Source organism: Cygnus olor, chromosome 18 (genome assembly GCF_009769625.2).
Source record: "Cygnus olor isolate bCygOlo1 chromosome 18, bCygOlo1.pri.v2, whole genome shotgun sequence".
NCBI lineage: Eukaryota > Metazoa > Chordata > Aves > Anseriformes > Anatidae > Cygnus > Cygnus olor.
Window position 1 is genome coordinate 9369925 of NC_049186.1, and position 13719 is coordinate 9383643.

The following is a 13719-nucleotide window of genomic DNA, read 5'->3' on the forward strand; positions in this document are numbered from 1 at the left end:
TGACTTACAGGTGCTTTCTACCCATGCCTGTCTTCATGAGATCATGTCCAGTTTAAGCTTTGATGCATCAACACTGATGTGACCCTGGCTGATATTTTGCAATTTTAAGTGAACTTGTATATCTAGATCACCAGCTAAATATGAAACTCCAATTTGGCTATTTCTATTTACAACTGAGTTATGATGTTTTTGGGCAAAACAATGAAGCACTGATTTCAACACTGGCTGTGTTTGACTAACTGCAAAATCCACCAGTGTTCACCTGTGTTGCCTTGCCCAAAGCTGAGAACTGGGAAGCCCTTTTAAATTCATCCTTTATTAAAAAGGCTGTTAAGCATTTATCTAAGTATATGCTTTAATTATGTGCTCAGTGGAAGATGATCAGGAAAAAAAAACTAACAAATCAATAAGACTACTGTGATTTTAATTTTCTTCTTTCCATTGTGATCTTACATACCATTAAGCACTATTCCTTTTTTCTAGTATGTGCAGTTATCTCCTGACTTGGCTTCTGGTTTTTTTCCATAAACTGAAGCTCTGTCATTAAAGTTTATATACAAAATTCTAATGAGGTGACAGGCTTCCTTCTCTGTGAAAGTCATTGCTTTTATTGCTGACACGTTCTTTTCTAAATAGAAACTTTAAACTTGCAGTATAATAAGGTTTCAATGTTAAATCACCATAAAAAAACAATTCAGCATCATCATATATCATAGCAACATACCGCTGTATATCACAACTCATAGTCACATGCTGTTACCATTCTTCTCACTCAATAAAGCTTGACCTCAGGTTGATCTAGATATTTTCTGGTTGAAAGAGCTGTTTTATAGCTGATTACTGCCTGAAGCAAGCAATATAATAATAATAAAAATAAAATAAAAAGGGAAGAACTAAGATGCAAAATTCTAGAAGATGGTTCCATGAGTAAAGAAATAGATTACAGGAAGTATCATTTTAAATATTCCTGCAAAATACTGCAGTATAAAATAAGTAAGTATTTCTAAAAAGGAAAATCAAAAGGAAATAGTAATTTTATGTAAGAATGGTCTGCTGTTTCTTACACACACAGACAGTACTGGTGGGATGAAGCCATTGTCTTGATTAAGCACTCTGGATACACCCTTTAATAATACTGAGTGTTATGCAGGGATACTTTTATGTCGGTTCAGTGATAATCAGATCCATAATGGAATAACTTCAATACAGTCCAAAGAGATTAATGTAATGAATTTGAGTTGATACCAAATGTTCAAAATCCTTAAATAAAAATTAAGTAATGAACAGCTACCCTGCAGGACTGCTCAGTCATAAATAAGACTTGTATCTTGTTCAAACTGCAACAACCCTTGGTTTTAGTTTGTTTGCTTATTTATTTATTAATTTAATGAAGTTAACCCAGCAGACAAGTGGATTCATAATGGCAATCCTTTTTAAATTGGTGGCACCCAAACAACCCATTTACTGCAATGCAGTTCACCCATGACATCACTCCTAGTTCCAAACGCTTTTAAGAGTGCCCAGAGATGGCACTTTCACTTCCCTTAATCACGTCCATTTTTCTTGAAGGACTTGCTGTGTAGTCACAAATAGGCTGGACAGCTTCAAGCAGAGCCAGGCAATGATGGACAGTATAGGCAACTTGTGTCCAATAGTTTTAATGGGACTGCCTGCCTTTCTGAAAACATTAACATACTGGTACCACAAAATTGTAAACTGATGAATGGAAGCCAGGAGAAAGAAAAGAATCAGAGAAACATTTCCAGAGTGCTGTATGAAAGTTCAGTATGTTAAAGACTTTACTGTGTGCTTGCTCAGGTGAGTTAAAACCCAGTTCACTGGGAGCTGTATGTGAAGACTGTGTATAAGCTGAGAAGTGCAACGTGAGATACACAGCCACATTAAGCAAAGTGAACTTGAGAGTTTAATCTCTTCATCATCAATTCAAAGGGCATAAATGTTTTACAGAGGTGAGCTGCCACAAGTAAAATTAATATCACTGGCTGTTTTACCAAGATGCTAAAAAAAATTAGGTACTTTAAAAAGTCTCAGATTATTTTAGAAAGACACTAATTCTTGCTCAGGAGTTGCTTGTGCTATGGTTCAAGTATTTAGAGGAAGAATTTCCATACGTTTCCTTATATTTAAACATTTCTTTGGCCTCTTCTGTTGGTCACAGCCACAGGGAGCATCCCAAGCCAGAAAGACCTTTGGTGTGACCAGGACTGCTAATGTTACGCTCTTCAGCATCTGATCCCACTGAAATCAATGAGAACATTGACGTGAATGCCACAACCCAGAAGGATTTTATATGCCTAAGTCACTGCTTTGAAATCTCAGATTAAGATTCACAGCATGGAAACCTTTCTGCAATTAGGCACATCAGGTTCTTCTAACAAAAAATGAAGCAGTGATGATAATTTTTTATTAAATGCAAGTAGAAAAAAGTATCAGTACACAGCACTGCTCCTCCTCCTGGCTTTCATGTTGCAGCTGATTAGATTAGTCAGGTAGGACAAATTAGATTCCTGTATCATGCCCCCATCTCTCCAAGTCCCACAAGGAAGCACTGAGCACTCCCCATACCAGATCATGGATTTTCCTTTCTTTGCCTGTGAAAGGTACAGCAATTTGCCTAACACATGCCAGAGGCACCAGGCTGGAGTGAAGGAGCATATTCTCTAGGCCATGAATTGTGACAAACAGAGCTTGAAAAACTTCTATCAGTGACTGGAAACCAGACAAGCTGATCCTACATCTGAAACCATATTCATGTTATTATTTACGTCATCTACTTTATGTGTACCTTATTTTTGCCACCCATGCCTTCCTTTCTATAGAACCCATCATCCAAAGAACACTGCCTCTGTTCACTATTTTCCTCTTAATTTGTCTACTGGCAAAATCCTCAATCTGTTTTAAATGTAATGGCATAGCAAAAATCTTTTTGTTTAAATAACCTTCCTGTGCTTTTATCAGACCCAATTTATTAGGAAAGCCCATCTGGCAAATCCTTTTGCTAAAGAGGAGTAAAACCTACTCTGTATTTGTAATACATTATTGCCAGGTGCAGAGTGATTTAAAAATAGCACTTCTGCTAACATAGCAGAAGCATCATTACCTGTGAGCTGGGCTTATTTGAGAATAAAACATAAAACTACAGTGAAATAAAGTAAAAGCCACAGTGGGATGGGTATGCATCCAAACATGGCACTCTCCCCGTGTTTCTTACTTAGGCCACGTCTGTCAGTTCCTGACTCAGCACACTTACAGTTGGAGATCCCATTATTTTGTATTTATTTACTTAGCATTTACTTAGTGCACCTCACGGACTGCAGATATCATTGTCATCAGATGTGGAACTGTAACCCCTGTTCCAGGAGGCAAGCACTGACGTGAAAATACAGCACTGGCTTGTTCTAAGGCCTTTTCAGATTTAATTCTGAAATGTTATTTTTCACTTGAAGTGAAATAATTAAACACTTTTGTTGCTTATAGGAATATAACTTCCAAATCTTAATGTGTATACTTTCCCTTAACTATGCCATGGTATCAGGCATGACTTGAAGATCCCATAATATTCTGCTGCTAATAGGACCCCCCTCCCTTTGTCTGTATGGTGGAAGCCTGCATGAGACACCTTGCTCATCTCATCACTGGTTCTGTCTCAAAAATCACTTGCTGGTTGTATGGTCATTTTAGCACTGAAAAGATCCTCAAGCTGTGTATGGTCTCCACAGGTGAAAGTGCATTGTACTTACGCCATACATCCTATTCTCTTACTGGATGCTGTCCAAATGCCCCCAGAAAAAGATTCTTCCTGCCTTCCTTCTAATGCATGGATTCATTTTTTTCAGACTCCTATTGCAATATATTCCACCAGTATGCTTTTGAAGTTGTCTTTTTTTCTTCTTCTTCCCTGTTTAAGCTGAAAACCAATTTGTTTGATCTTGAATTTCAGAACCAATCCTTCATGGTTTTAATACACGGGATCTGGCATTTCACCGTCAACTCTGGTTGCTAGGTTTTGGATTTTAGCTTACTTAGCCTAGTGCTCTGGAAAGATTTGTTGATATTAAGACGCTACTATAGAGATTTATTTGGAGTAATTTTTTAAATACATTTTTTTTTCTCTTTTTGAATTTCCATAAAAATGTGTTTTCTGGAAGAGCCAGCTAAATACTTAAAGAATTATAAATACTGGGACAGTTCTGAGGTGTTAAAATATGATAATCCAGTCAGCCTTTATGTGAGCTCACAGCTGACTTTAGTAAGTAAAAGGGTATTTTCATTTGTTTTTATGTCCTGTACTGAACTATGGTACTGAAAGCCAAATGCACTCACTGTGGGAGCTGAGGCAGCTGTATTATTTCAACCACCATAGTCTTCTGGATAAGTCATGTGATGGATTCAGAACGTGACAGATTCAACCTGGACAGTAGAAAGCTGGACCTACTACAGTGCAGCTGTGATAAAGTCAAAAAAAGGCAGCAGTTGAAGAAGAAAACTGCAGCAGCTGCACAAAATCTTTCTATTTGGAGGTAACTTAAAAAGTTTATTCCATGTGTCCAACTCAACTGCTTTGTTATAAACAGGAAATGAAACACTGCTAATTCTGAGAACTTGAATATAGTGGCAAAGAACATTTTGCTCAGTATCTCATATCTACAGTAAATGTTTCATTTCAGTCAATGATTCACTTGAGGCCCTCACCCTTCAGCACAGCTCAGTTTTGTTCTTTTCCATAATTCAGATAAAAATACATGCCTATACGGGGAATATGTGATGGCTGGCGATACTTATTCGTTGATGGTAAAGTCACAAGGAAATATGACAGATCCTTTTACCTGTAGGATTGTACTTTCTTTATAAAGATATAATTCTGTTTTCAATGTAACATATACATTCAGATTTGGAAACGTACGACTCGTTATAGAAAAACAGGCACACCTACTAGCTTGGATCTAGATTTAAGCTTTCTCACTTTAGAACCCTACTTTTAAACATCTTAAAACATTAAGGTTTTTAGGTCCATGTTTATAAAAAAGCTACATTTACGGTGTATGAGCACTGGTAAGGACTCTGGTGGTCACTCAACAATGAGATTTATAGATGGTCATTAAGTTAAAATTAACAAGCATTATCTGCTTTGGGACATCCAAAATTCCTGCAGTTATACCTCCTGCAGTCTTCTAAAAATGCTTCCATAGAGGACAGAGCTGGACTCTGTGCGTGTCTGTAATAGCTTACAAAACTGTCTTCTGAATCACTATCCACCTTGTGATTTAAGTCCTTTGTGCATGCACTAACAGATAAACCCTCCATTCTTAAGGGTGTTCAAATCACATGATTCTGGTCAAGAGATCACTCAGTATTATTGGCAGAGGTTCCTTTAAAATGTTATTTAACGCAACAACAACCCTTCTTAAGCCTCCAGCTAACTATATTTTGACTTTTCAATGTCTGATGCTTTGGATCCCTTGCATATCTCATGAAGCCTTCAGTGGTAACTCCAATATTATTGCTTCTGTTAATGACATCTGTGTAATATATACGTGATATCTGTGTAATATATACACAACCATATCATTTGACTATATAAATAAAACACTAAAATGGCTGTGGTTAATTGTGTTATAATCAGTGAATAATTTGATGCACAAGTGCAAAGAAAGGTTGCAGTCAAAATGTAGAAAGGAATGAAAAATTTAAGATTTTGACACAAACAGCTTACGAAGGACAAGCGAACACTCTAAAGCTAAAAATAACTGAAATCACAAATACTAGCTTAATTGCAACTATGTAATTAGTACTGTTTGATCATATCAGAAAACCACCTCTATATGCAGGCTTATAAGCATTAACAAAACCCAAGCAGGTTAAGTAGTATACAAAAGGTTTAAATTATTTAAGCTACTTCTCTAAAATACAGTAATACAGTTAAACAATGAAAATTGCCATTAAAAGCAAGTATATTTTCAATTGAAGAGGGATGCATTTTAATCAGGATATAAAAGAAATTTAAAGATTATTTCTAGAAGTATGCTGACACTGATACAGAACTTGTTTAATTTTAAGCATGTGAAAGAGCCATTGAAATAAAGAGATTACTAACAGGCCTGAATTTAAATCATTCTCATTGCTCTTTCTGGATCAGAGTCAGAACACTTATCCAGTCGGATCTATTTCTTAATCCTGAGGATTGTACTTCACTTTTAATCTTTAACCTTAGTATCAATTCAGATTAAGTGATATAAAACCAGCCAAATTATTGTTATTAGTGTAATTAAAATACCTTTTAGTTACCTCTGAAACTGTTATTTGGAAAACACAGACCATTTCTCATTTATATAGAGTTACTTTTTTAATACTGTGCTGATTGAAAGCAGACAGAAATTACATTTACAAACATTAAAAATATTTTTATAGTTCCTAAATTATGTAAGAGACCTCAGCAGAAATGGGAACTTGGCTTCATGTTCATCATATGGTAGCATAAAATACAGAGTTTGTAAACTTTGGAATTCACTGAATTCAGCTATTATTAATTCAATTATCAATTACAGTATGTGCACAGTTAAATGCTAAGGTGTTCTCATTTTGTATGATTTCTGAAACAGAATTTGGAAGCCAACATATAAATCATCCATCGGTACAGAAAAAACAACAGATGCTGGTCTATTTTTGTTGTTTAAAACCATAAAAAAGATTCCATTTTGCTTGGAATAAGGTCTCTAGATTTGTCTTTGAAATACAACACAGATTCGTGTTCTTTTCTCACCTAAGATGAAGCTGGTTTTCTATATCATGAGATTAATCATATGAAAATTATGTTTAATAGTTGGCTACAAAAAATAGAAAGCTGGAAAACTAGATGTTACCTTCATGTTCACAATTTGTGGAAGTGCACATACCAAAATGAAAAATCTTACATGATTTCTTTAAAACATGGTCAAATACTGATGCGTTCAATAGCAGCAATCATTCCTAAATGGAACCGGATGACCATGGAGTTCAGATAAGGTGATGGGACCAATAAGCTGCTTCATGAGGTGTTACATAATTTTTGGTATGTAACAGACTGGTTTTATTACCCGAGGAAACTAATAAAATTACTTTTCATTCTACCATAGACCCGATTTTATTTTATGACCAGGACATAAAATTTCAAATAGGATCTATAAATAGAAGACAACAAGTACCTGACTTTTTAAGTCTGAAAAGCATGTCTCCTATGGTATAAAAATATATTCATTGGCAAGTCTTCATTTTCTATCCTAAAAATGACTGTGTAGTCTCACTTTGTATAGTCAAACAGCTGCCATACTCATTGCCAGCTATGAATATATACTTGGCTCCAGAGGCAAATCATATCTCCAAAATGAAATGCAAGCATAGATCTGATCACTTCTCTTTAGTTACTCATTCTGAACCATCGTTTTTTAAGTCTGATGTCAAAACATTAAGACCACATCTTCATTTGCATGGTTGTTACAGATTTCAGAATAGTTAATTGCATTGACCCAAAAGAAACAGTCAAACAATCAAATATACATGGGAGCAATTTTCAGGGGAATTTTAGGACAGTGAATGTGTCTGCTTGCCATTGATGCTTTTTAGCAGATTTATTATATTATGTAGTATGCTTCAGTCCCTCTTGGTCTCACGTCATGATTGCCCCTGAGCAACTGTGCATCAGCCCTGTTCTCACTGCAGCATATTTGTCCTTTGCCCCAGGCTTAGACACTTCACACGACTTCTTTCTTGGGGTGGGATGCGGATAAAGAAACCAGTAATGTTTAAAACTGCTCAGATCTGCAAACAATTAAACGAGCTTCCTGATTCAAAGAAAAATCTTTTCTAATTTGAATGAAAAGGTCTGGTATAGGACACAAACTGATAAGGATATAAAAGCATTTCAAAAAGTTGGAGTAATCTGTAAAAGAAAGTGCCAAGCAATCTAGATAGTGAGGCTGCTATAAGCTTCCCATTTAATCAAAAGCTTTTAAAATTCTAGTGACCACCATAATTTCATATCAAAGTAAAATTGTTTTGATTCCTATCAAGGCTTTACTGCAGCCTCTTACATTCCCTTCATCATTTCACAATCAAGTTGTCTCTTACCTCTGATTCTTTGTAATAGCGCTCAGGAATTTCATCACTGGCAATATCAATAAAGCAGACTTCTCGTTCCAGATCTTTAGCTTCATTGTCAAAAATCTGCAAGAGTTAAAGAAACATAACACTGACAGGACAATGTACTTACAAACCACACCTGGAATGAGGGCTACAAGTCATTTTTGATAACTCGTGCAATGGAATGTATTCAGACTTCCACTTGCACAGCTTCTGCTGTAGGATACCAACATGCCTGTGGGACACAGTCACATTCTCTAGCCTACGGCAGGTGCCAAAGTGTATGCAAGCAGGCAAAGGGAAGAAAATGGATGCTATCAAGATCATACGTAAGTAATGTGTTCCTGTTAATCCTTTAGGACCTGGCTTTGAACAGCAAGTCTCTTGTTCTATGCAAGGCAAATGATGGGTATATATTGAAAATACTCGCTCTGCAGCATAGTATACTTCTGTGACTCTATGCATAATTTAATCATTTAGGTATCTGAGTGACCCATGGGACTTAGACTTTGTCTGCAATAAATTTTCACGCTTGATTTTGGAACTTGGAAATAAAAGGTTATCATGAATTGGTGCCATAAAATTCAGGGAAGTTGTGCATGCACTGTCAGGATCAGTAACAGGCTAATAACATGTGTTGGTGTTTTTTTTTTTTGTTTTGTTTTTTGTTTTTTTTTTTCCTTTGGGGCACAATGTTCTACAGCTAACATTTCCAGGAAGCATAAATATTGTTCGTTTGTTTTTTAAATACATGTAGTGAACACTGTTCATTTCATTTCATCCTACAGAAACAGTTAAATATACAAAATGCCAACAGCTATTCAATAACCAGAATGCTACTTCGGTATTTCTGAAAGAAGTGTAGCCTCCCATATAAAGCATTCAAAGTGAGCAATGGAGTGCAGTGCACTAGCATACCAGCTGGTAAGAAGAACATTGGTCAGGAAAACATAATTCAAATAAATGAAAAGCTAAAGTTTGACTACAACTCTAATTTATCTTGGAGTTAAATTGACTTCACCTTTCTCTACTGGAACATAAAAGGCAACACTGAACGCTTACTGGACCGGATATAAAATGTTAACATCTGAAACTGCGGAAGAACAGAATGAAGGGAAATTCAGGACTGTTTCTACGTGTATGCTTACTTTGTTTCCCCAATCCTTGTTTTGCAAAAAAAATTATGTTGATTATTTGAAAAAAAATGAGCTCCTCTCCCTGTAACGTTCTTTTTTAGTATTGGGATTTTTTTTTTATAACTTTAATGTCTTACGTATGTAAGTTGGGTTTTGATAAGCTTCTTTGCTTTCTCTTCCCCCTACTCGCCCCTCCAAGAAAATCCAGGTATACAGTGCAGCACCTTGACAAAATCAGTTGAACTATTTCTGCAACAAGATGCATTTCACTATATACTCTGAGCTTTAAGTAAAATAATGGAAATTTCTCTTAAATGGGCATCACCAGGTCAACTTAAGCCCTGAATCAGCAGCTGGGTTAAATATAAGCCTAATACTGTTAAGCAGATGCATAACTTTGCATGTTTGCAAGGACCTAAATTTGGACTGTTTCCCAGTAACTCACCTGAAGATGTGCCCTGCTCTATCACAGGCTTGATCTACATACTGCACCTCTAAGTAATATAGTTTTACAGTCTTTTTCTCTCTTTAAAATGCTTTGCTAGAAGTGCAGATGGCAGATGCCATTGCCAATCTGTCGAAACCAGGATGAATTTTTCAGCTATTTCAGCTATGCCTTATTTGCTACTTAGGCACTCTCTGACCATTTCCTCCATTCCAAAAGTTTGCTGAATGACATTCTCACTTCTCTTTGCTAGCAGAAGTTTTTGTCTAATCATTTATACTTCTCCCCTTCTTAGATTGTCCTCATAAGATTTGCACACAGAGATTTAATCTTCTCATGCTATCAGCACTAGAAACTAAGAAGTCATTAGAGAACAAGACTGATTTCTTTCTTAGCTCTAATTCTCTTATTGCCTCTCCTAGCCACATAATCTGGGATTCTCTTAAAACCTGTAGGGAAGATGGGTTTATTGTGTTTGTGATCAAAGAGACTAGAGAAATTTAAAAGTTTTAAGGGAAGAGATTAAAGGCCATGGAAAGAAGCATAAGGCTCCCAATCTGTGCAACTGTATTTGCAAATGTGCAGAAGATGAATGGTGAGAACAATCTGTGTCCTTAAGATGATGAAGAAAGGCAGGATGTTAAATATTATATTGGAAAGAATTGGATATGCTTTGCATTTGGAAGCCAGATAATTAATGGAGATTGAAATACACAATCAAATGAAAAACAGGGTAACATTCAGGCTGAAGTGTCTTTTATGGCTGGTTTTCTTTTTTTTCTTTTTTCTTTTTTTTTTTTTTGGTGACAGCTTCTTTAAAACAGACAAACATTTACACACCTCCACTTTCTAAGAGTAATGAAAACTCATGAAGAACATTATTCTAAATAATTCATCTATAGAATGACAATAAGTGGAAGAGAGGCTTTAATTGGGTCATTTTTACAATTGTCAAGTTGTTCCTTTTGGGGAAAAATGTCAAAAAAAAAAAAAGCCTTGGCAGATGATCCTAAGAAAGATCGCTCAGGATGCTGCAACAAAACAAGTGCTGGTACATTTAAATTTCTCTCCTTTGTTTCCTTCATGGCCTGTAATGACATGTCCTAGCACATACTTTGCTGGTGACTTCTCTTTACCCTGTAGCCGAAGCCAGAACGTTAAGATAGGGTATGGGATTATGGTAAGAAAAAAACAAATATTCCACCCCTCCCAAGCTCCTTTCCCATTTTTCTTCTTTTTCTTTTATCTTCAGGCTAATGAGAATGAAGCCAGCAATTTCAGACGTAGCTAATCCTGAAGTTAACTCTTATGGACAATCCCCAGAGTTAACCTGGTTTGGCTATAAATAGTAAAAAGCCAGACACAGCCGAATCCATTGATTACATTCACTCTGGCCAGCTCCTCACTCATCTGCACTGCTATGACTCCCAGGGTCAACTGTGTGCTTGTTTGCCTTGGCTTTGTTCCACAATATATGATTCTCTCTTGTGATGGTTTGTTTATTGTCACTGAGAGGAGAGAAGGGAACTGCATCTTTTTTTTTTTTTTTTAATAGCAAGGATTACTACATAGGATTACTTTTACTATACAAGGAGTTTGTGGTCAGAAGATGGTAATAACGCCGGTAATTTGCATTTTAAACACCAGTACAAACAAGACAGGAAACTTCCTGTGGAAATAGTTAAATAACAGGTCGACTCTGAAGTAAAGACAAGTTGTCAGAGGTGAAAGTGCTGAAGCAGCCTGTATAGAAAATTCAGTATTCTAAGCCAGTAAGCTTGAAAATGGCTGTGTCTTTCTCTGGAAGCAATTTTTCCATCCCCTCTTCAGCTTTGGGTGAAAGATCTTTGTGTTATTCTTACTTGTTATGTTAGATCCAGATAGTCAGCCACTCGTCAGCAGAGAAATGAAATGGGTAATAGCTAAAAGATTTTCTTCTAAAACAGCAGAACACTTCTAAATGAATTACAGGCAGGTAATATGGGAGCAAACATGATTATCAGCCCGTGTGCTAAGTCATCAGACACCCATGCCTGTCTACACCCAAACTTAAGGCAAAATGACTGCACTGTTCAATATACAGCACGTAAATGTAATTTATTGAAATGACAATTTCTATTATAAATCAGATTTCCTCTTCTGTTAAATCCTTCTTTGAATCAATATCTCTGCCTGAAAGCATTACTCCTCCCTCTCTGCCTCCTCATCTCCGCTGCCCTGCTAACAATGCCAACAGCCAGCCCAACAACCTTAAATCTCTTGCCAATATTTGGACATTAAAAGGTAACAGCTTAGTGGGATAGGCAGCCTATGACATGAATAGCATGACAAAAATATCTTTATACATTAGAATTTGAAATTATATTAGATTTATATCTGATTTTCTGACTACTACTTGATTCACTCAGTGTCATCTAGCTCTAAAAAAAAAAAAAGGAAAAAAATCAGTATGTGTCTAGGAGAATCCCCAAGCTCAGATGCATATATGCAACAACATATGCTCATTTTTTCATGCAAATATTGATATTTCACTGGAACTTTCAAGTCTTCTTTGTATTTTTGCCCATCCCTGAAATGTAGTCAAAATATGCAACTTGCAGTTATTGAGAAATTTGTAAGATGACAAGTGCTTTCTGTGCCTAGAAAACATATATATACATCATTAATTGGATGGTTTAAATCTAGTTTTCATAGTTAATGAATAGGCAGAAGTATAACTGCAGTAAGGACTGCAAGAATAAACTATTTTTTTTTCTTAAAAACAGGAAAATCTGGCACAAAGCCTACTCTCCAACTTGAAATTCTAATCTCCTTAAATTGCCATCATCAGAACTGCCGGCTAGTCTCCAATTTATTACAACAGCATCCTTTAGCAAGTATTGTCGCCTGGTCCACTTTAACTCTCATTTTATTTAAGCAAAATCTGGTCCAAACTAAAAAAAACCCACCTACTCTGAACTTTTCTATGGAGTTTTGTTCAGTGTGTAACTTCTCTGTAAATCATCTTTGAAGCCCAGTACCCCTAAAATCCAATAATTTGCTTTTGAGATTTACTTTGGCAAGGATTACAGGAACTGACCAATTTCAACCTCATCACTGGCTAAAACTATTGATGTGGGCACACATAATTGGGAGCAATTCTTCTATGGAAAAAGATTGAATCCCTCCCTGACAGCAGTAAATTTAGCTCACTGAATGACAATGTCACTGTCTGCCACAGCGAGGAACTCAAAAAGGTAGTTACATATTTATAAGCAGCCGTGCTCCCTGCTCCTATTTGTCTCCATGTCACGACTCCTCTATGATTCCATTTCTCATAAAATATCCATCTCTTATAAAATATCTCATTTAGATCTGTATTTTCTGAACAGAGAAATGTAGTTTTACATAATTGCACCAAAGTAGCTATACCCAAAGACCATAAAACACTGTCAATAATATTTACTGGCATTAGCTTTTTAAAGTCACATCTATTTCAAGTGCTGGATTTACTGAATAACTTCAGTAGTTCACAAAAATCAGGCACCTGTTTGCATTCTTTGACAGTAGGGCCCTTAGGTTGTGTTTCATTTTCATTGCAAATTATACAGGAGATACACAAATACTCAATACCATCACACAGAAAAAGTTTAGGAACAAATAAAATTATCCCCCCAAATGAGCTTAGCTTCAATTTTGATTTGTTTTGCAGTGATGCCTAAAAGGTCCCTGAGGATATTTGAAGAGTGATGACCTGTAGTTCAGCGGAAATCAGTGTTTCATGGCAGATTCCTTAAATAGTGAATTTACTGAAGTGCGTTATCACCTGGTTGCATGACAATAAAACAGGAAACAAAAATGGAAAAAAAATACCCTAAAAAGAGCAAGACTAGATATAGCTTTTCTTCTTAGTTAAAGAACTGCAGTTAAAATTTAAAATATATATATATGTTTTACTTTAGCCAAATGTTTTACAACCAGCACTTTAAAAATACATCTTAAAGATGAAGCATGATGAATGCC

At 36.0% G+C, this 13719-nt stretch overlaps 1 protein-coding gene across 5 annotated transcripts in view; it reads right to left on the reverse strand.

The window, feature by feature from the left end:
* The window catches only part of PITPNC1 (phosphatidylinositol transfer protein cytoplasmic 1), an 87990-nt gene that overhangs the window by 9412 nt on the left and 64859 nt on the right, over positions 1–13719 (reverse strand). For all 5 annotated transcript variants that reach the window (XM_040530271.1, XM_040530275.1, XM_040530272.1 and 2 more), the window contains one exon: positions 8125–8220. In XM_040530271.1, the coding sequence (XP_040386205.1) occupies positions 8125–8220 (96 nt within the window). The remainder of the gene's footprint in view (positions 1–8124; positions 8221–13719) is intronic.